The 22667-nt window shown below is 41.6% G+C and overlaps 2 protein-coding genes across 14 annotated transcripts in view; one reads left to right on the plus strand and one right to left on the minus strand.

The window, feature by feature from the left end:
- ZC2HC1B (zinc finger C2HC-type containing 1B) overlaps positions 1-19629 on the plus strand; it is a 61529-nt gene extending 41900 nt beyond the window's left edge. Inside the window, exons 6-11 of the mRNA XM_049874318.1 lie at positions 5647-5786; positions 9254-9362; positions 17487-17571; positions 18025-18146; positions 18905-19038; positions 19134-19629. Coding sequence (XP_049730275.1) covers positions 5647-5786; positions 9254-9362; positions 17487-17557 — 320 coding nt within the window. The 3' untranslated portion in view covers positions 17558-17571; positions 18025-18146; positions 18905-19038; positions 19134-19629. The remainder of the gene's footprint in view (positions 1-5646; positions 5787-9253; positions 9363-17486; positions 17572-18024; positions 18147-18904; positions 19039-19133) is intronic.
- A 390-nt stretch (positions 19630-20019) lies between these two features.
- PLAGL1 (PLAG1 like zinc finger 1) overlaps positions 20020-22667 on the minus strand; it is a 146348-nt gene continuing 143700 nt past the window's right edge. For all 13 annotated transcript variants that reach the window (XM_049902707.1, XM_049902720.1, XM_049902746.1 and 10 more), the window contains one exon: positions 20020-22166. In XM_049902707.1, the coding sequence (XP_049758664.1) occupies positions 20927-22166 (1240 nt within the window). In that variant the 3' untranslated portion in view covers positions 20020-20926. The remainder of the gene's footprint in view (positions 22167-22667) is intronic.

A 22667-nucleotide genomic window follows, 5' to 3' on the forward strand; every position in this document is an offset into this window, starting at 1 on the left:
AGGACCCTGCTTAATGAGCAGAGCGGTATCCAATGTCACGAATCTGCCACTCCCCCTTATAGCTGATATAGTTGAAAATAGGCTTCAGGTATATACCCTGTTGCACTGTGCTAATGAGGGCCTACACTGTTGAAATGGGCCCACACAGGTCTATGTGGGGAAAGGCATTCAAAGTCTGTGGACTACTTATGCCTGTACCTAGGAAAAGGGGCTGTGCCCTTCCTGAATTCCCAGCTTAGGGGAGCTGGCAGATTATTTTTTTCCTGTTTGTTAATTTGTTCCCTCTCCAAAGCCAGGAGAATGGCTCAGTACGCTCCATGGGTCCTGCTTCCAGCCCAGGGAACTCAGCAATCACTGGGAGGGTTCAGGTAAATGGGGGAGAGTTTCTTTCTAAAGGGGACTTTTTTTGCTCCAACCGGTAGGTTAGATGCATTTACTTATCTGTTGTTGATTGAGCACCACTTCTCACTGGTTCTGGAGGGTTGAGCAGAGTCTCCACTGTTTGGTCTCTCCTGCTGTGGAAAGCATGTCCCAAGCAACACTGCCTGCCTTACCGTGCACAGTAGCCAATCCTGCCTGCGTGGTGCCAGTTTCCACCAGGTCAAGTCTGGCAACTTCTTACAGTTTCTGAACCATCTCTCTCTCCCCCTGCTACTCAGTCTAATTCTTCAACTTTGCTTTTAATGTTCAACATTCCTAGATTGTCATATATAATTGATTCACTTATTTTTTCAGGTCTTTGTTGTAAGAGGGACCACAGGAAGCATCTGACTACTTTGCCATCTTGGCTCTGCCTTCCACCACACTTCAGATTTGTTTTCTCCTTGGTGGCATATAGTGCCAAGAAAGTAGTAAGGTAACAATGAATATATGAACAAGTAGGGTCAAGAAAGCAACTCAGTTAATGCCATAATCATTGTCTTTGCCTTATGTGAGTAGGGTTTATGGGAGCAGCATTTCTGATGTAAAACTTGACTTTCCTGCTGGTAAAAATGAAGAAATAACCACCAAGCCAAGAGCCAAGTTCTAGATGATTTTCTGCACTGTCCTAAATGAATTTTGAATGATAATGGCACTTTCTATTTTACTTTTTCTAAGCCGTTTCACTAAGTGGCATCACTAGGGTTGTTGTCACCCAGTGGGGTAATTCATGGTGTCACCCCCCCCCCCCCACCCAATGGTCCTTCTCCCGTACCAGACCATACAGAATCCTTAGTAATGTTTTTTGTACTAATGTTACTCGTAAATCGTAATTTCTGTATATCACTCTTTCTTTCCCTTTACTTACTACTTCATTCTCAAAAAAAGTTACTGGTTCGCAAATACTAGTTACCACAATATTGTAGCTAAACACCACAAAACTTGACAAAATCAGTGGTTATAAAAACAACGATGCATGCAGATGCCACGCAGACGAAACCATGTGATTCGAGGCATCATTGTAATTGGCTAATAATAACAGCTCTGACTGGAGCACATTAAAACCCAAAAAACAAACCTGTTGCCATCAAGTTGATTCCAACTCATAGCCACCCTGTTGGACAGACTAAAATTGCCACATAGGGTTTCCAAGGAACGACTGGTGGATTTGAACTGCTGAACTTCTGGCTAGCAGCTGAGCTCTTAGCCATTGTGCCACATCAATTTGCATCTGCCATGGCTCAGGAGCACATTAGAAGTTTCAAAAAGTACATTAGCATAGAGTTTTTAGCCTTGTAGGTATATTGAGTCTGTTCTGACATCCATTTTGATCTTTGCTTTCCTGTCTCTTTAATGACCTTTTGCTTTCTTCACATATGATGTCCTTGATGACATTCCACAACTCATCTGATCTTGGGTCATTAGCGTTCAATGCATCAAAACTGTTCTTGAGATGGTCTCTAAATTCAGGTGGGATATACTGAAGTTCATATTTTGGCTCTCATGGACTTGTTCAAATTTTCTTCAGCTTCAACTTGAACTTGCATATGAGCAATTGATGGTCAGTTCTGAAGTCAGCCCTGGCCTTGTTCTGACTGATGATATCAAGCCTTTCCATCATGTCTTTCCACAGATATAGTAAATTTGATTTCTGTGTATTCTGTCTGGTGAGGTCCATGTGTATAGTCACTGTTTGTGCTGTTATAAAAGGTATTTGCAATGAAGAGGTTCTTGGTCTTACAAAAATTCTATCATGTGATCTCCAACATCATTTCTATCACCAAGGCCATGTTTTCTAACTACCAATCCTTCTTCTTTGTTTCCAACTTTTGCATTCCATTGCCAGTAATTATCAGTGCATCTTGATTGCATGTTTGGTCAATTTCAGACTATAGAAGTTGGTAAAAAAAATATTCAGTTTCCTCATCTTTAGGATTAGTGGTTGGTGCGTAAATTTGAATAATACTACTATTAGCTGGTCTTCCTTACAGGCATGTAGATATTATCCTATGACTGACAGGATTGTACTTCAGGATTGATCTTGAAATGTTCTTTTAGATGATGAACGCGACGCCATTCCTCTTCAGTTTGTCATTCCCAGCATAATACACCACATGATTGTCTGATTCAAAATGCCCAATACCAGTCCATTTCAGCTCACTAACGCCTGGGATACCGAAGTTTATGTGATCCATTTCATTTTTGACGACTTTCAATTCTCCTAGATTTGGACTTAGTACATTCCATGTTCCAATCATTAATGGATGTTTGCAGCTGTTTCCTCTCATTTTGAGTTGTGCTACATCAACAAAGAAAGCTTGACTCTCTCCACATCCGTAAGTTTGACTACTTCGAGTAAGCAGCTCTCCACCAGTCATCTTTTGAGTGCCTTCCAACCTGAGGGGCTCATCTTCCAACACTATATCACACAGTGTTCCACTGCTGTTTGTAAGGTTTTCACTGGCCAATTTTTTCAGAAGTAGACTGCCAGGTCCTTCTTCCTAGTCTGTCTTAGTCTGGAAGCTCTGCTGAAACCTGTCCACCATGGGTGACCCTGCGGGTATTTGAAATACCCAGTAACATAGCTTCCAGCATCGTAGCAACACACAATCCACCACAGAATGACAAAATGACAGATGCGTGGAGCTGCTGTTGAATGTAAGGTAGCAAAAAGAAAAGGAAGAAATGATGAGGTGAAAGAGCTGAACAGAAGATTTCAAAGGGCGGCTTAAGAAGACAAAGTAAAGTATTATAACGAAATGTGAAAAGACCTGGAGTTAGAAAACCAAAAGGGAAAAACATGCTCTGCATTTCTCAAGCTGAAAGAAGTGAAAAAAAATTCAAGCTTCAAGTTGCAATATTGAAGGATTCTATGGGAAAAATATTAAGCAATGCAGGAAGCATCAAAAGAAGGTGGAAGGAATACACAGAGTCACTATACCAAAAAGAATTGGTCAATATTCAGGTGTATGCTGAGCAAGTAATCTTAACAGCAACCTATGAAATCATAGGTGATTTGTAGGTGGTACAAATGGTTAAGTGCTCAACTACTAACTGAAAGGTTGGGTGGTTCACATCTACCCGGGGTGCCTCAGGAGAAAGGCCTGGTAATCTACTTCAGAAAAATCAGGCATTGAAAGCCCTATGGAATACAGTGCTAGTCTGAAACACATGGGGTCACCATGAGTCAGAATCAGCTCGATGGAAGCTGGTTTACTGTTTAAGTACTGAGGAAATGGAGGTTCAGTAGGCTGAGGAGCTTGGCTAAGTTCGTATACATAGCAAATGAAGAGCTAGGAATCAAAACCAGTCAGACCAACTGCAGAGCCTTCATCCCTTCCCAATGCTGGCCTCTTTGGGTTTTTTTTCAGGGCATTTAGTATCATGTGAAAATGTAAACTTATATGTGTCTGTATTAGAATGCTTACTCCTTGACTGAGAAGATAATTCCAGGTATAAAACAGTGCTGGGCACATAGCAGATGTTCAATAACTATTGAATTAATGGTTAGATACTGCTTAACAGAGACTAAAATCAAGAGTTAGGCTAGCTAGATAATTTCTAAGTGCTAACATTTTTATATTTTATGTGTATTCATTTTAATTAAATGGTTTATTCAAAAAGAACACTCTTCCTAATTGCTTAAAAAGATGACTTGCAAAAAGCTCTTGACTATGAAGACATCGCTGCGTTATGTATCCACCCACACTTGTAGACATTTTGACTATATATTAATCCAAACTTCCGTACAGAGTTTTAGGCTGGTGCTGTCTCAGACCCATCCTGGGGAGAGAGTTATGCTTTTGTGTGGCACATATTCACATTAAAGTTGCCTAAGACAAAAGAGGAGTCCCTGGGTAGTACAAGTGGTTTATACACTGGACTGCTAGCTGAAAGGTTGGAGATTTGAGTCCACCTAGGGGTTCCTTGAAAGAAAGGCCTGGCAATCTACTTCCGAAACATCAGCCACGGAAAGCTCTTCGGAGCACAGTTCTACTCTGACAGACATGGCGTTGCCATGAGTTGGAGTCAACTCCACAGAAGCTGGTACTGATAAGACAAAAGAAAAAAAAGCCAAAAAGAAAGAAAGAAAACCCATCTTGCTTTAGAGGCACAGGCTCCAACCTGGCTTTGCTGTGAGCAGCTCCAGGTTCTAAGAAGACCTTGGCTTGTTCTCACTTCCCAGTCCTCTCACTGGCCAATTCAATTATGTCTGGTAATTGCAAATGAAAGACAACTTGAGGAAAGTGGATATTACGCAGAACCACAGAAGTCCTAGGGCCAACGGGAGCCACCTGGGACATCGGGATCACTGGACGCCGAGGCTGTTTCTGGAACCACTTTCCTATCACCCCTTCTTCCCCCTTTCTCCGTTTCTCTTTTGACCTCCACCTTCTTTCCTTTTACTAACCCCCTTCCTGCACGTATTATTTGTCTCCTCACTGAGAAGTTATGTGAAAACATCCAGCTGCTGCTGAAGCAGTGTGTCTTTGCCAGTGACATTGGCTTCAAACCTCATCCTCTAAGCTCACATTGTGAAACAACTTATCTCCCTGTGTAGCTCTGTAACTCCTGTGTGACCTTCTGTCCCACTCAGCATCACAACCTGGGCTTTTGAATCTTCTATGGCCTTCTGAACTTGCAATGCTCACATTCTGAGATTCCAGGACTACTTTCTTTACATAAGCAACAGCCGACCAACTAGTTGCCATAGTTCTGTAGTGTCAGTTCCAACTCAAGGCGACCCCATGTGTGTCAGAGAAGAATGGTGCTCCACAGGGTTTTCGGTGCCTTATTTTTCAGAAGTTGAGCTCCAGGCCTTTGGGTGGACTTGAACCTCTAACCTTTTGGTTAGCAGCCAAGAGCGTTCACCATTTGCACCTCCCAGGGACTGCTTTTTTACACGAGGACTCACTAAATAATTCATTTAAATTGGTAAGTTTCCTAAATACAATTAAATCTGTTTTCTAAAAGATATGCCCTGTAAACATTTGAAGGACACATGAACTGAATTGAATGAGTAGGGGGATAAATTTTTCTCCCCACCATGTCCCGTATTTGAGCCCTTGCATGCCTCCCTCTCTGAAATAGGCTGTCTCAGACCAAACCTTGGGACCTTGTTATTTCAGGCTCGAGCAGAGTTCATCGTCTATTTTTTTCATATCCTCCATTTCGTAGTTGTTTTTTAAAGCATTAATTTCCTTTTATTGTTACCTTCACATTCAGATTATATTCAATGTCCATATTGTATGAGGAGATTTAATGAAACAGCAGCCAACCGACATATTAATTTCTGCAAGGATCAGTCTTCTCGCCGAGTCTTTGATCCAGCCCAGACAGCAGCCAAATTGGTATCCAGAGCCCAGGTAAATCTCTCTCCCTTAGTGGTGGCTCTTGTGCCCTTGCATGCCTGGAGCAAGCAGGTAGGATTTGCCAGCAAAACACGATTGCCCATCCTAAGAATTGTGTCAGAGACCTCACAACAGTAACTGGCTCCGGTGGGGATCTGCTGCTTTTGCAGGATGGTTTCCAGCCAACAGCACCTTTGGGTGTTATAGAAAAAGATATTTCTAACACACTTAAAGCATCTTAGCATGAAGACTTGACTACATACATAGTGTATCTACAGTATTAGGGGCAACTCTGTTTATCCAAAGGTGATTATCAGCCTTAACCACCAGAAAAGAGTGGTGACCCTGAAGTGACAGTGGACCAAGAGGGGAAAAGTGTCACAAAGGCATTGTCCTACAGCTCCTGTGATACACTCTGTAGAGGAGGGGTTTTCAGCCTTTGACTTAAAGCCACAGAATCAACAAGTTAAAGGGGTACATGGATGAATGGAAGCAGCTGTTAGAAATGGTACAAAAACAGGTAAAATGACAACCCGACAGGGAGACCATGAGTCTATAAACATAGCTGGAACTTGAGGCAGCAAACAACTTCATGCACATCAAAGGTCCAACCCCAGGGACATAACTTACAGCCCAGCATAAAAACATACGGATGGCTCAGACTTTAAGAAAAGATTTAATTCTCCTGAATACTTTGTGTAACAAACACATTGAGATTTCTGTTGAAGCCAGTATCTAATGGGGGTAGACCCCACAGAAGATAGACTCTGAGTTCTTTCCCCACACACCTTAAATAGTTATGAACTATCTCCTCTGTAGGAACTGGGTGATCAAGGATATGCAATCCAAAGAAGAAGGCTACCTTGGAAGCAATACCCATAAGAAAGTGTGGTGGTTGGCGTAGATAAGAGTGCTGTGGAGGGAAGCCTCTGTGATTCATGGAAGGCTGCAACATTTTTCCCTTAAAAATAAAAATGGGCTCACCAGCTTAGAGCTGGAGTGGGGATGACATGGCACACCAAATGTCCAGCATGTGGAAGAGTGGCCGGGGATGGGATGATGAGGGGGCAGCCCACATCCTGAAGGGCCTTGACTGAACTAGTTCAGAGAGGAGAGAAAGGAATTGGTTGGAGAGGTGCCCTAAAATTGGAGGACAGCCAGGCTTGAGGGCCTGGAACCAGGAAGTGGAAAGCCACGGGAACCCAGACAGTCCTTCCTTCCATCTGCTCTCCTTCCTGCTATGCTCTCGCTTTCTTCTGTCTCTTCACACTGGCCTTCGCAGCTTTTCTGTCCACTTGTAGACTGCAATGGCATAGAATGGGCTATTTTAGAAAGATTGCCTTGGCAACTGGTGTCTAAGATGCATTGGACAGGAGACTAGTTAGCAGCCTCAGCCATAGGGAAAGAATGAGCCTGGAATGAGAGGACTGGGGGGTGTGTGTGTGAGAGATAATTTGAGAAATAATTTATGGGGCTGTGAAACTGACCGGATATGGGGTAAAGAGGGGGAGGTCAAGGCTGACGATTACATTTTTAGCTCCAGAGCCTGGACAGATATAATACTATAAATCTATAGAAAGGAACGCAGGAGGGAGAAAATAGATGTGTTGGGTGGGTGGCGGGGCGGAGGGGAGGGAGATGGTTATGATAGATATAGTTTTTGAGATTCAGTCTTTATACATATGATAGCATGGGAAGCAGTACAATGTAGAAAGAGCCAGGACTCTGGAATCCACGGTCAGGTTTGAATTTCAGTTCTACAATTGATTAGCTATAGGTTAACTTGGGTGAGTTACTAAAATTCTTTGAGATTCACTTTCATCTGCAAAATGGTGTCGATAGTACGTATCTTTCAGAGTTGTTGGGGGGATTATAAGTAACATCAGTAAAATGCCTTGCTCACTGCCTTGCACATAGTTCTTCAAAATATGTCAGTTCCTCTGCCCTTCCTATAAGCACGTTGGCCCATTTTCTTCCCTCTCTGAAGTCCCTGGGTGGTGCAAACAATTAACACTCTTGGCTGCTAACCCAAAGGTTAGAAGTTTGAGTCCCCTCAGAGGTGCCTCGGAAAAAAAGACTTGATGATCTGCTTTTGAAAAAAATCAGCTATGGGAAGACCCTATGAAGCGCAGTTCTATCCCACCACACACGGGGTCTCCAGGAGTTGGGGTCAACTAGACAGCAATTCCCCCCACCCCGGAAGTTGTTTCCTGTTTATTGGATAAGCACCACAGTTTTGGAGGGATATGACTACTTTGGGCTTTAATTCAACTTAATTTCGGAAAGGTTTCTAACTCTACCTACACTTTCTAAAGCAGTGGAGGGAGAGATACATTTGTGGGGATGGTTCCTCTAACCAGGCCACGCAGCTCGGTCTCTCCCGTGGGACCCGAGAGCAGAACGAGCAGCAGACGTCAGCGCTTTTTGTTCCTGAGGAAGGCCATCTGGACATCCCTGAGTATAACCAGTGACTTGGCCTCCTTCCTCTCCTTGTTTTCCAGAGCTAAGTGGTGATTGGGAACACAGAAGAAAAAATGCTTGCTTTCTGAATTCCTTCACTCACCCTAGAGTATATCTGAACAGCATTATTTGTTTCCCCTCTGCCGGCTTCAACTCGGGGCCTTGCCTAATAGCACAGCTTATTCAGAAGTGGAACAAAAAGGGAGGCGTCGTTTTCTCTTTCAAGGGCTGTTCGCAGCACGGGCAGAAATGTGTTTCTATTTTAAACATAATCAACTTTAAAAAATGGGTCATACCCTTACCCAAAAAAAGCCCAATCTGGGCCTCTAAAAATAGCTTTGTTTGGATGGGGAACAAGCTGCCTGCTGTCATCTCAACGCCACCCTAGCCCAAGTGGGAATTCTCACTCTGAGTTACAGGTTATCTTTGAAAGGTAGTTTCCATGGAAATAGAGGTCGGACCATAAGGAGGTAGAAAGGAGCTCTTCAGAAGCCTTTTGGTGCTTGTTTTGTTTTTGTGTAACTATGCTGCTGCTGCTGGTCTGCTCCCAGACTCATCAGCTGCAGATCTGCCGGGAGAGCCGGTGGGGATGTTGGGATTCCATGTTACAAACATTTGCTGCCTGCCAATCTCTGTTTTTCTTCTCTGTCTGTGTGTTAAAAAACAAAATCATCTTCAACTGTAATGAAAAAGTAAACCGTTCCATAACTACCCTTGTTGACATGAAATTACTTCTTATGTCTCCGTACAGCTAGTTTGATAGGATTTATGTACTACCACTCCCCCAAAGGCTTAATTATGGGGTGAGAGCCCACAAACCCAGATATGGCTTTAAGCACCAGCAAGGAGGACAGGAACCACGCTTACTGGGGTGGAGGGCATGTGTTCCCCCTTCCCCTGGGTACAGGGACCCCCTGAAATGACTCCAGTCTGCTGCTGATCAAAGTGGCAACTGTTGTACCTCCTGTGTGATACCTGAGATTACAGAACTGCTGTCTCTGTCCTTCTCTCACCCTCTGTAGGGTCGGGCTCAGATGAGCCCCCCAAAAGAACCAACTGTAACAAGTGCCGTGGGAGCATTGCTACAGAACAGGGCCTTGCAGGCCACCAGCGTGGTTCCAAACCAGTCAGGTGAGTCAGAGTGAGTGAGTCAATGAGGGGTGTCCGAGGGACCGTGATTGCCCTTGGGGTTCATCATTAGTTGGCCAAAGGTGTAATGACTTTCAGTGTTGCTTTTGTATAGAAAGATATTTTGCGTTATGATAACCACCATTATAGTATTCATTGTGCACCAAATCTATTTCATTTAATCCCCACCATAACCCTCCAAATGTTTTATTCAATTAAATGTTATTGTGCTCTAGGTGGAAGTTTACAACTCAAGTTAGTTTCTCATTCAAAAACGTATACACATATTGTTTTGTGGCATCAGTTGCTATCCCCGCAACGTGACAGCACTCTCCCTGTTTCCACCCAGGGTTCCCTGTGTCCATTTGTCCAGTTTTTCTGTCCCTTCCTGCCGTCTCATCTTGCTTTTGAGCAGGAGTTGCCTGCTTGGTCTCATATATTTGATTGAACTAAGAAGCACGTTCCTCACAAGTGTGTCATCGTTTGTTTTACAGGCCTGTCTAATCTTTGTGTGAAAAGTGGGCTTCGGGAGTAGCTTTAGTTCTGACTTAGCAGGGTGTCTGGGGACCATATTCTCAGGGGTTCCTACAGTTTCTGTTAGACCAATAAGTCTGGTGTTTTTGGGAATTTGAATTTTGTTCTACATTTTTTCTCCTGCTCTGTTCAGGACTCCCTATTGTGATCCCCAGCGGTTGCTGGTGGTAGCCAGGCACCAACTAGTTCTGGGCTCAGGATGGTGGAGGCTGTGGCTCATGTGATCCATTAGTACTTTAGGCTAATATTTTCCTCGTATCTTTGGTTTTCTTCACTCTCCTTTGCTCCAGACAGGATGGGATCAATAGATGTATCTTTGATGGCTGTTCACAAGCTTTTAAGATTCCAGACACTACTCACCAAAGTAGGATGCAGAATATTTTCTTTATGAACTATGTTATGCCAGTTGACCTAGATGTTCCCTGAGGCTATGGTCTCCAGCTCTCAGCCCCAGCAACTTGGTCCCTCAAGGTGTTTAGATGTATCTAGGAAACTTCTATGACTTTGCCTTAGTCAAGTTGTGCTGGGTTCCCCTATATCGTGTGTTGTCTTTCTCTTCACCAAAGTTGACACTTGTTTTCTATCTAGTGATTTTCCCTCCCCATCCTTCCCCACCCTCATAACCATCAAAGATTTTTTTTTTTTTCCTGCGTGTAAACCTTTTCTTGAGTTTTTATAATTGTGGTCTCATATAATATTTGTCCTTTTGTGATTGACTTATTTCACAACATAATGCTCTCCAGATTCATCCAAGCTGTGAGATATTTCCCAGATTTCATCATTGTTCTTTATTGTTATGTAGTATTCCGTTGTGTGTATATACCATAATTTGATTATCTAGTCATCTGTTGATTGGCAATTGGGTTGTTTCCATCTTTTTGCTATTGTGAATAATGCTGCAATGAACATAAAAAAAAAAATAGGTGTGCATATATATATATTCGTGTGACGGCTCTTAGTTCTCTAGGATATATTCCTAGAAGTAGGATTACTGGATCGAATGGTATTTCTATTTTTAGCTTTTTAAGGAGGCGCCACATTGTTTTCCATAGTAATTGTACCATTTCACATTCCTACCAGCAGTGCATAGGAGATTCAATCTCTCTACTTGCAACCTGTCCAACATTTATTATTTTGTGTTTTTTTGATTAGTGCCAGTATTGTCAGAAGGAGATGGTATCTCATTGTAGATTTGATTTGCGTTTCTCTAATGGCTTTTTTTTTTTAATGGCTAGTTATCACGAGCATTTCTTCCTGAGTCTGCTAGCCACCTGAATGTCCTAATGGTGAAGTGTCTGGTCACCTCTTTTGCCCATTTTTAATTGGATTATTTGCCTTTTTGTTGTTTAGATGTTGAAATATTTTGTAGATTTTAGAGATTAGACCCTTGTCGGATATGTCATAGCCAAAAAATTTTTACTCAGTCTGCAGGTTCTCTTTTTACTGTTTTGGTGAAATCTTATGAGCATAAGTGTTTAATTTTTAGGAGCTCCCAGTTATCTTATTCCTCTTCTGGCATTTGTACATTGTTAGTTATGATTTGTATTTTTATTTATGCCATGTATTTATTAGGGTCCCTAGCGTTGTACCTAGTTTTTCTTCCCTGATCTTTATCCCTCCAAATATCTGCATTTTATAGAAAGGGGAACAGAGGCTCAGAGAGAATAAGTTGTCCAAGACACACAGCAGAGCTGGATTAGATATCTACTGAGCTATCCCACTTCCTATGGCAGGCTGTAGCATGAATTAACTCATAACCATATTGTCACCTCTGATCAGGAGTCATATTTGGAAGGTATTATCGGAACTCGGTCCCTGGGTGGCACAAACGGTTTGTGCTTCGCTACTAACCGAAAGATTGGTGTTTTGAGCCCATGCAGTATGCCACGGATGGAAGGGTTGTTGATCTGCTTCCATAAAGATGACAGCCAAGAAAACCTTGTGGGGCAGTTCTACTCTGTTGCACAGAATCTCCATGAGTCGGAATTGACTTGATGGCAACAGGTTTGGTATATTGGTTTATCAGAACCAGAAGTAAGAACTGCCAGTCTCACAGTTCATAAAGTAACAGCACCAAAAAGCTTTATCAGTATTGTTTTAATTCTTTGTGATTTGCTTTTTATCATGAGCTAGAAATTGGACTGATATTTTAAAAATTCCCTCATAACTTTGTAAACCAAAGTCTTTAAGTTTTTCCTGTTCGGTGAAAACTTAACAATGAACAGAGTAGAAATACCCTACAGGGTTTCCAAGGAGTGGGTGATGGATTTGAACTGCCAACGTTTTGGTTAGCAGCTGTAGTTCTTAACCATTATGCCACCAGGGTTCCACTAACAATGAGGTAGATTTTAGTTTTCACTGAGAAAAAAATAATCCCAAACTATAGGTGTCTTTCTTTGGTAAAAGTTTTACTAACAAACTCTTTTCTAAAGTGTAATGATTGGTGTCCTTCAAGAAAGACTATTTCTTTATACAATAGTTTCTTAATTTCCTCAAAAATATTATGGTTCCCTTCAAGTGAAAAGCACCCCTTTAGGTTTAAGGTTCAAGCTTATTTGCCAAGAATGAAAATTTCTTAATTTACAGGATTAGATAACTTCGGCGATGTGCAAAGTCAAATCAGCCAATAGCAACAGGGGTTTAGAACCACTGCTCTCTGGAATGAGACTGAAGATGGGAGAAGACAACAAGTCAGTGTTATGCTGAAAACAGAGAAGTGTTTCCTTCCTAGGTCTCAATACAGTAACTTCAAAGTTGCAGCAAGGCATAAATGGAAGAGTTCTAACTTAGGACTCAGAAGGCCTGTGGCCCCGTGTGTAATGTTATGAACATTTTGAAGACATCATTCTGACCTATTAGAAAATAGATAAGTAGGCTAGTAGATCTAAACGAAATGGTATCATGTTTGCTCTTAACTAGTTAATGGTGGTTCATAACCACTGTGATGCTGTAAAAGGCAAAGTGCTTCAAATGGCCTATACTAGGCTCTGATCCATCTGACCCCACCTTCTGCTGTTTCTCCCAATCCTGCCCCAGCTAGTGATTTTGGTGTTGTCCTTCAACATTAGGGGCATGAACATTCCCACCTCAGGGCCTTTGCACTGGTTGCTCCTGCTGCTAGAAACACTTTCCTGGTAATCTGTGCTGTGCTCACTCACTTCTTTCAGTTTTTTGCTAATGTATCATCTTCGTTTTATCATCTTCCAGAGACTGTATTTAAAATTAACCAAGCTCTTCCTAATTCCCTTTTTAGCTCCCCCTGGCCCCCCCCCCAATTTATCACCATCTAATATTCAATAAAGGAGCCCTGGTGGCGCAGTGGTTAAGAGCTTGGCTGCTAACCAAAGGGTCAGCAGTTCAAATCCACCAGCTGCTCCTTGGAAACCCTATAGGATCACTATGAGTCAGAACTAACTTGACAGAAATGGGTTTGGTTTGGTTTTTAACATTCAACAGACGAAGCCTGGTGGTGCAGTGGTTAAATGCTTGGCTGCTAACTGAAAGGTCGGCAGTTCAAACCCTCCAGCCTCTCCATGGGAAAAACATTGGCAGTCTGTTTCTGTAAAGATTTACAGCCTTGGAAACCCTATGGGGGCAGTTCTACTCTGTCCAATAAGGTCGCTGTGAGTTGGAATCAACTTGACAGTAATGGGTGGGTGAATATTCAGTATATATATATTTAGCTCATTTTGTTTGTCTTTTTTTCTCCCCAAAAATGTAAGAACGTAAATTTCAAAGAGGTAGAGATTTGTCTATTTTTCATTTACCACTATATTCCTACCTTTTAGAACTGTTCATGGCACATATGAGTTCCTCGTTGGACACCAACGCCTGGCACGTAGGGCCCTCCTTGCTGTAGCACCAGCCTTCTGCTCTAACTCAAATTTTTTTCACATCCCAATTGTTTTCTATGCTTTGGCCAAATGGACCATTTGTCTCCAGAGTATGTCCTCTGCATTATTGTTTTTATGTCTTTGTTCATTACTTCAGCTTTTCCCCACTAGTCAAAATGAATGAAATAGAAAAAAGTGGATATCTTGATTCTGTAATTTCTTATTTAAATTACTGGCATATGAATACAGTTGTCATGTTCATTAACTTCCGCAGGCTTTTTGTCTTATTTCAGGTTTAAGACTGTTTAAAATCTAATTTCTTTCCTGTAGCCTCGCCTGTGTACATTTAAAAATAAAATTGCCAGGGTTGTTTGCCACCGAGTTGATTCTGACTCATGGTGACCCCACGTGTGTCGGAGTAGAATTGCTCTGGGTTTTCAAGGCTGTGACTTTTGGAAGCAAATCGATGGGCTTGTCTTTTAAGGTGCCTCTGGGTAGGTTCGAACAGCCAACCTTTTGGCGCTTAACCATTTGCGTTACCCAGGATCTCCTTGCCAGTGTTAAAAACCCATTGCTGTCAAGTTGATTCTGACTCATAGCAACCCTATAAGACAGCAGAACTGCCCCAAAGGGTTTCCAAGGAGTGCCTGGTGGATTCAAACTGTGGACCTTTTCGTTAGCAGCTGTGGCTCTTAACCACTATGCCACCAGGGTTTCCGGTGTTAGTGCCTTTTAAATTAGTCATATTTAATTCCCATCTATTTTGGGGAGGAAGCACTAGCATATTGAGGGAAGCTGACTTCCCTGAAGTGTTTACGGCTTGAAGAAGAGCACTGAGTGCCTGTCGTAAATGTAAAACAGGCCCACGTGTGAATCAACATTGCATCTAGTGTCCATTACTTTTTTTCTGGTTGGCTTTAATCTATTTTTGATAGGCGGCTATCTTTTTACTGGTGGTAGTATTGGGCTTTGCTATTTCTAGGTTCACAATCAGCAGTTTTTAGGCCACTTGGTGTCACTCTCCTTCCACATAAATCCTATTATAGCCTTTCATCTAGCTGGTAGTCAACCCTCTAAAACTCGGCTTTCATTCTTCAACTCTTGAGTAAAATAAGCATTAGCATGTTTAATAGTAAAATTAGCATTAGCACGTATACCACATGATTCTAAAGTCACAGGGGAAGTACATGTGTTGGACACAATCCTCATCCAAGCCAGAGTCTTGTGAGAAAATCGGGCATGCACAGGAAAACCTCTAATACGAGAGCATGTGATCTTATAAGAAGTTGATAACAACTGCCATGGGTGCTCAAGAGGGTTCCTTCATTCAACTTGCAATTACTCTGCATGGTTGCTTCCCAGGTCCGTGGATTCTTAAAAGTCTAGGGGGGATTGACAGTACAATAATTATGTTTAACATTTAACAGTAAGATAAAAAAGTCCTCAGGGAGTACAAGAGAGAGATCGCCATTGCCTGGGGGCTTTATGGTGGAGGTGATGGTTTGAGAGAGGGGAAGCTTCATGGAGGTGGAGGCACTTGGGATGAGCTTTCAGGAGGAGCTGGATTTTGACTAGTGGGGAAAAGCTAAAGTAATGAACAAAGACATAAAAACAATAATACAGAGGACATACTCTGGAAACAAATGGCCCGTTTGGCCAAAGCACAGAAAACAATTGGGATGTGAAGAAGAATTTGAGTTAGAGCAGAAGGCTGGCGCTACAGCAAGGAGGGCCCTAAGTGCCAGGCGTTGGTGTCCAACTTTCTGTGATTAACACCCTCAGACACCGGTGTCACATTTTCTGACATTTGTGTCAGTGCAAGTTAGGCAATCATGAGGGCCCAGGAGCTTTGTTTCCAGGCCCTTTAAGTTGGCCTAACATTTTTTTTTTTTAAAATGGCATTTAGAAGTTTTTTCATATAAGAATTCATTCTTACTGTAGAAATTTTTAAGAAAATGGAGAAAGAGTGTAAAGAAAATAAAAGTTACCCATAATCCCACCACACTAACATGGTCACTGTTAACACTGATATTTTTTTCCAATTCCTTCTTCTATTCACAGTCCTCTTTTTTTCCTTTCATCAGCCTTAGGGTCAGAGTCCACATCCAGTTACACATCCTGATTTTTCCACCTAACACATTTTGAACATTCCCCTGTGGCAGAAGAATTTCTGTGAAAACATAGTATCGTATCACAGAATTACACTATTTAACTTAGCTCTTTTGCTGTTGTTGAACACGTGGACTGTTTCAACTTTTTGGGGTACTAAGTAATTCCTTTGTTCATGGACAACTGCCTACCCTTACATTATACACTCTTTTAAGTGCTTCTCATTTTTTACAACATGGAGTAAAGATACTATGACCATCCCCATTTTCCAGGTGAGGAAGCAGGCAGAGAGAGGTTCAGCAACCTGCCCAGGTAACAACAGGAGGTGACAGAGCCGAGCAAATCTTTGTCTACTTTGGGAAAACTGGGTCAAAAAATATAAACATTAAAAAAAAACAAACATTAAGCCTATAGATATTTGGAAGTTATTTTAGAAAGAGATGTAGCTCTTATACCCTCACAGATTCTAATGTTCAGATGGAAAATAAGTTTGTACCCAGTCAGCAAATATATAATGGCGGCATTTTCTTGAGGCTTGTGGTTTAGAGGGTGGGAAGGTAACATTGAGAAACAGCTTCCTCAGTACCTTGAGACTGAGAGAGATGTTCACTACAAAAATGTAGTCTTGGGATCTAAACCCATTTTGGTTCATACATGCAGTGAATTGTAGCATAAAGGGAGCACAGTTCTACTTTGACACAAATGGGGTCACCATGAGTTGCAACTGACTTGACAGCAACTGTTAGTTTGTTTTTTTGGTAGTGTGTACAGCTTTGTTGGCATGGGCTCTGCTTTTATTTCTGAAGCTTGTGGGTTTTAACAAGTTAAGCATCTTAACTTGCACTAGCAGCCCCTCTCCTTACCTAATTTGTATAGCAAAGGCAATGGGTATCCAAGGGTCAGGTGCTGCTGCTTTAGCAGAAGTAAACCATGTATGTCTGGGGACTGAAAGCTCTTTCTGTTCCTATGTCCTTTGACAGTTTGATTCAAAATTCACTTGTGTGGTTTGGTTACGCTCCCTTCATAACACACTAGTTAGAAAGGAGGCCTCTAGGACAAAAAGGACTAATTCCTTTTTATAAAAAAAAATTTTCTACAAGAATTTGGTCCCATACCCTGTGGCCAAAACCAGATTGTACTGTAGCATGCTGGTATGCCCCTACTCCATAAAATCCTCCATCCCCATGCCCAACAGTGCTATTGGGCACAAAGGATGGTGCAGTGAATTGATAGAAAATAATCATGGAAGGGAAGGCATTGAAGCCTTCCGTAAACTTAGCAAACCCTTTCCAGTATGAGAGCTGGCTAAGAAGTGTGAAGCAGCAAACACTAGGGTAAGTTTTGAAAGCTGGGGCAGCTGGAGAGGGTTGCTGAGAGTCTTCCAATATAAATGGTGGGTCACCTGAGGTGTTGTCCAAAGAAGGGCCCATTCATGGGCAAATGAAGGACTAGGGGCAGAGAAGAGAAAGCCCTTGAGACAGTCCGAGTCTTCCCTACTATTTGGCCCAGACCAGAGACTACTTGTCTATCAAAAAAAAAAAAAATTTTTTTTAATCCAATGTGGGAATTTCACAATCATTCCTTCCCCCCTCCCACTCCCTTGCTAATGTTTTGCTTTGACATAATAACAAATCTGTTTATGTTTACAAAGGATTGGCAGCAGATCCTGCTGTTGGAGCAAAACTCAGACAAGGATTTACTAAATCTCCTAAAAAAGATTAACTCCTAGAGGCCAGGTAAGAAAAAACAAAAACAAAAAAAACCTCTAATCCGGGTGTTCAAGATTTAGTTAGGGATCCTTTAAGAGAATAAATCCACAGTGGACAAACCAAAGAGAAATTTGAGCAAACCCTGAGCTGGGTGAACAAAATGTATGCTCTTGAAATTTACTGTTAAACATACAGTTTGAAAAGGATATTCAGTTTTCTATTCTGACTTAAAAGGAAAAGGGACTGAGTCCTCATTTTTGATCTGGGAGGCTACTGCCTGTTCCTTTTTTCCCCAAGTCATTCCTCCCCAAAAAGACAGTTCCCCGAGAGTGACACGGAATGGGATTACTATGAAGTTGGTACTTTTTTTTGATACTGTGAGCTGTTGTGTAGAATAATTAAAATTTTAAAGAATATTTAACATTGTGAATGTGGAAACGGTGAGGTTCTAAAGGAAGTGCTTTTCCTTTCTGCTCTCAGACTGGCTCGCAGACATTGCTCAGCCTGGACAGCTGCGACCCAGGAATACCACCGTAGGGGAAGGAGCAGTAGATGTCTGTTTCCACGCCTGTGGCGTCCTCCTGAGACATCACTTAAAACAAGTAAAACCTGGTTTCAAATTTTCTTATTTACTCCCTTGAAATTTTTCAAAATCAAAGTCATTAAACAGCACATCAATCTGTATAATAATGCTTGATTTAAAGATTCACTTGACTCTCTTTTAAATGGACATTCAACAGGATTTTAAAGAAATGTTCATCTTGGAACCTTTATTCAAAGGGTCAGCATTATTCATTTAGTAGGAAAACTGTTTTTACCTAGTTTTAGTCTACATAATAGCTGTGAAATCCCAGCTTTGATTTTTTTCTAATAAACGTTAAACTATATTTAGTAATTATTCCAATTTTAAATGTTCATCGACATACCATGTAGAAATTTCTCATATACACCAGTGTTTTGGGAGCCGAACAGGTTACAAACATCTCCCACTTTGTTAGGAAGATGTTTTAAATGCCACTTAGTTCTTATTGCAAATCAGAAGTCACCTGTTTGGTGGCCAAGGTGTTTCAACTAGTCCTTCTTTTTGTGGTCTTAAGGGTCGAATGACTCAATGGCAACAGGTTTTTCTTTTTAGGGGTTGATAAACTCTTTATATAAAGACTCTTTTATACTTATAGTTTTCCATCCAAGAACTTTTTCTTAAACTCAAGGAAATTTTAATTAGAAATATTAAGCCATTTTTCCTGTCTAAACTTGACTCTCAAGTTACTCCCACTTGAAGTGCAGTAAACAACATCTGAAACTCTTCTGATACATATTTTGAGGACCAAATGGTATGTTTTATGCTTGAGTATAACAGGTGTGTGTTCTGGAACTGACTGAAGACAGCAATGAGCCACGTAAAAGTATTTTGGAAGCTTCTATAAATGGACCTTGGGAGGTGTTAGCTGAGGTGCCCACCCTCTCTCTGGGAGATTGCCTTCCTTTGACAAGGTAAGAGGGGATAGGGGACCGACTTAGTCACCCCCGAGCAGTGGATGCCTGGTCTGAATAAAGTAACCTGTATTGTCTCATTTCTTCCCTTAAAGTTAGACCGTGGCTTAAGGAACTCGGACATCTGAGAGCCGGACCCCACATTTTAAGCTTCACTATGTCAGTTCCACGTGCTATAACCCAACCCTGGGTAAGCTGTCTACAAAGACCTGTTGCCCTTTTGGGTCGCCGTTATCATTAAGAACTGTGAGCCAGGGTTCCTCGTGTTTGGTCAACAGGCTTCTCTGGTGGGCAAACAACATCAAGACTTCCCTTTCTCTACCCACCCCTACCCTGCTTAAAAGTAAAACAAAAAATGCCTTGTCAAGTTTAAGGGAGATAAAACTTTCTGATGGAACCCAATAAGGAAAATTTTAATTTGTACTAGAAATTAATGGCAAATACCATGGTAAAATTGGGTCATGGAAGCCCAGGGTAGACTAACTTTTACAGCTAGTGCCGTCAAGTCTAGATGTTGGAAATAAATTACACAACATTATGGAAGGATTCAGAATTCCTATACAGTAATTTTTATAAATGTGTTCTTCGAGCTGTGAGTTTAACTGAAGCATATAAGCTTCTACATTAAGTCATACTTATCTTACTCAAAAAAAAAAAAAAAAAAAAGGTAAAGTTTATAATATATGCTGAGTAGAGGTCTGAATAGTAGTTACTTTCTGGAAGTAATGACCAGGAAGGGGCTGGAAATGTTTCATATCTCCATCTGGGTGGTTACACTGGTGTAGGTATATGTAAAAATCACACTGTATACAAGATTTGTAGACTTTGCTACATGTAAAATATACATCTGCATGGAAAAACAAGCCTCTAAAAACAAAAAGATAAAGCAGCTTTTGAAATCGCTAGATAACCAAAACTCAGGGATAGACTATAGTTACATTGTAAAATGTAGTCTTTTTTTAAATAAAAACTAAGAGTGAATTAATGAATTAAAGATGCTTTTATTTGTGATTAAAAACAATATTTAAGCAGAGTAGTAGTTTAAGCCAGATACAGCAAAGAAAGTCTTAAAATATTTAAAATTCCAGTAATATTTTTATAAATTCCTGTTAAAAATATAATCAATATTAAAGTCAGCAAAAATGTCTTTCTTGGCTGACGCCTAGATTATTTTACCCTTAACCTGGTTACACAGTGATTTTTTTTTTTATTTTTTTCTGTCAGACATGACTGACATACAGTTTAGTCTTTAAGATAAATGAAGTCAGTGATAACTCACATAGTAGCATCTTGTGGAAAATATACAAACTAAACTTAAAATGCTTTTTTAAATGTAGAAATCTATTGTTCCACAAGAAATTGTTTTTGTTAAGACTACAGGTTGGCTATGGCAATAGTAACTAAACTACATCCAACCCTGAAGGTAGAAAAATCCCTGAAAAGAAATACACAGCCTAGTTATAATATACCATATAAAGGCTATTTTCTTATTTTAAAAGTTCTCCTGACTTGAAGAAAGCCAAACCTTTCCATAGTTCATTTACTAGGCAATGCCACATAAAGTTATATATGTAGTTAACATTATTATGATCATGGCTTACGGTTAAATTCAATATGACAAACACCTATTTATAGATAGCAGCCCTTGTTTTGGATGTCTGTTATGACGATATTTCATTAAAGAACACGCGCGCGTTACATTTGGTACGAAGCATAACACACAGCACAGATTGGCACAATACATGCAGTATGAGAACTCATTTCTAGCCAGCCATTACTGAATAAGCCCTATATTCCCAGTCCTGCTTTCTAATCTTCCTTGTATTACAACTGATGTTTAAGATGCTTCTTAAAACATTCTCCAGGATAAGGATACTTGAAAAGCCAGTCATCTGAATGCATGGTGGAAATGAGGCAGGATAGCAGGACCAGTGGCAGCAGGGAACACATGGGGGATAGCGGGCAGGGAGAGCTGACCCAGGCTCATAGTGCTCATGGCTAGTGGGGGTTCCTGTTGCTGTTGCCCTAGGCAGCTTAATCTATGGGGCAGAGGTTCCCCTGGCCCCAGGCTGAGAGTGCTATTCCCAAAGGCATTTTGGGTAGCAGGAGGGGGCAGCTGCCAGAAGCCCAAAAGGGGGGAAATGTCCAAAGAGGCAGGTATGGTTAGGTTCACAGCATCTGCAGACAGCTCCTTGGGCAGGTTTACTTTACCAGCACTTCCCTTGGCCAGATCAAAACCTGGGTTGAGCTTGTGAGGTGACTGAGGCTCTTGCAGAGGCAAGTCCTCGAGCAGATTGATATTGCAAAATCCTTTAGTATCTGTTTTGATGGGCAGATTTGCAAGCGGGGAGTATGAGGTAGAAGTGGTGTTGTACTTATGATTCGGGAGGGCTGGAGGAGGAGAGCTAGGAGATGCTGAGGGGTGGAGGGAGGGGAGGGGCTCTGGCAGGACCTGCACAGGCTGGGAGATTTGTTCTGAGGGACAGTGGGGGTGGCTGTGTACCTCAGCTGATAAGCTACCTGCAAGCCCATTCTGCACAGGTGCTCCTATAGGGAAAGGAGACAGAGGAGCAGCCTTCAGTTGAAATGGAGGCGAGATGGAGTGGAAGGTGCCCAGGAGGTCTCCATTCTGCAGACTCTCTTTCATCAGCTCCTGTGAGTGTGTCTTCTTGGTATGCCGTGTGAGGTGGTCTTTGCGCCCAAATCTCTGGGCACAAAACTGGCACAGGAAGTCCTTGCAACCTGTATGGACCACCAGGTGGCGCCGCACATCCTTCCGGGTGTAGAAGCATCGCTCGCAGTGGTCGCACTGGTGCTTCTTTTCCTTGGTTCCAGTAGAGGGTTTTTCTTCTGCATGGGCTTTGAGGTGGTCTAGCAGCACCTCTGTGCTCCCTAGCTCTAAGGCACAGACCCCACAAGTGAGGTCCCCACTGCTGGCCGCATGGAGGGCTAGGTGCCTCTTGTAGCCCAACATGGTATTATACTTCTTCCCACACTCCTCACACCCAAAGGCCATTTTGTTGGGGTCATGAGTCTGGAGGTGGTTTTTCAGATGGTCTTTCCGGTTGAATGTCTTCTCACAGTGAGCACACTGATGAGATTTCTGGGGCGAATGGGTAGCCATGTGCCTAGGAGCAGAAGGAAAAAGTTCACAATAGAGAACTCAGTTACTTTAAGCTGAAGAAATTCTATTAAAACGTTAATAGTTTTCTCTGAGTGGTGGTACAAGAGGTGATTTTAACTTTTTTTTTAATTCTCTGTAATTAAAACACTACTAAAGACACAAATCTTTACAGGTATAAAAATCTACATTAGGAATATACATTTTCCTAATGTGTATAAAAAGGTTTCTAAACAAATACATGTATTACAAGTATTTTTTGCGGAGGTATTAAATATACCCTTTAGGAGTTGGAATCAACTTGACGGCAATCTGGAATCTGGTAGGTAAAAAAAAAAAAATTTTTTTTTTTTTAAGAGTAGTCAAATTCAAGGATTTCTAAAGGTTAGCCAATCTGCCTTCTATAAGAACCTCACAAACCCAGTTTGAGGTTACTATTCCTAATACAATTCCTGCTTAGACTCTATTAATCGAGACAAAAGTTCAGGCCATAGACGTGACACTCTGA

The sequence above is a fragment of the Elephas maximus genome, chromosome 1 (genome assembly GCF_024166365.1).
Source record: "Elephas maximus indicus isolate mEleMax1 chromosome 1, mEleMax1 primary haplotype, whole genome shotgun sequence".
Lineage (NCBI taxonomy): Eukaryota > Metazoa > Chordata > Mammalia > Proboscidea > Elephantidae > Elephas > Elephas maximus.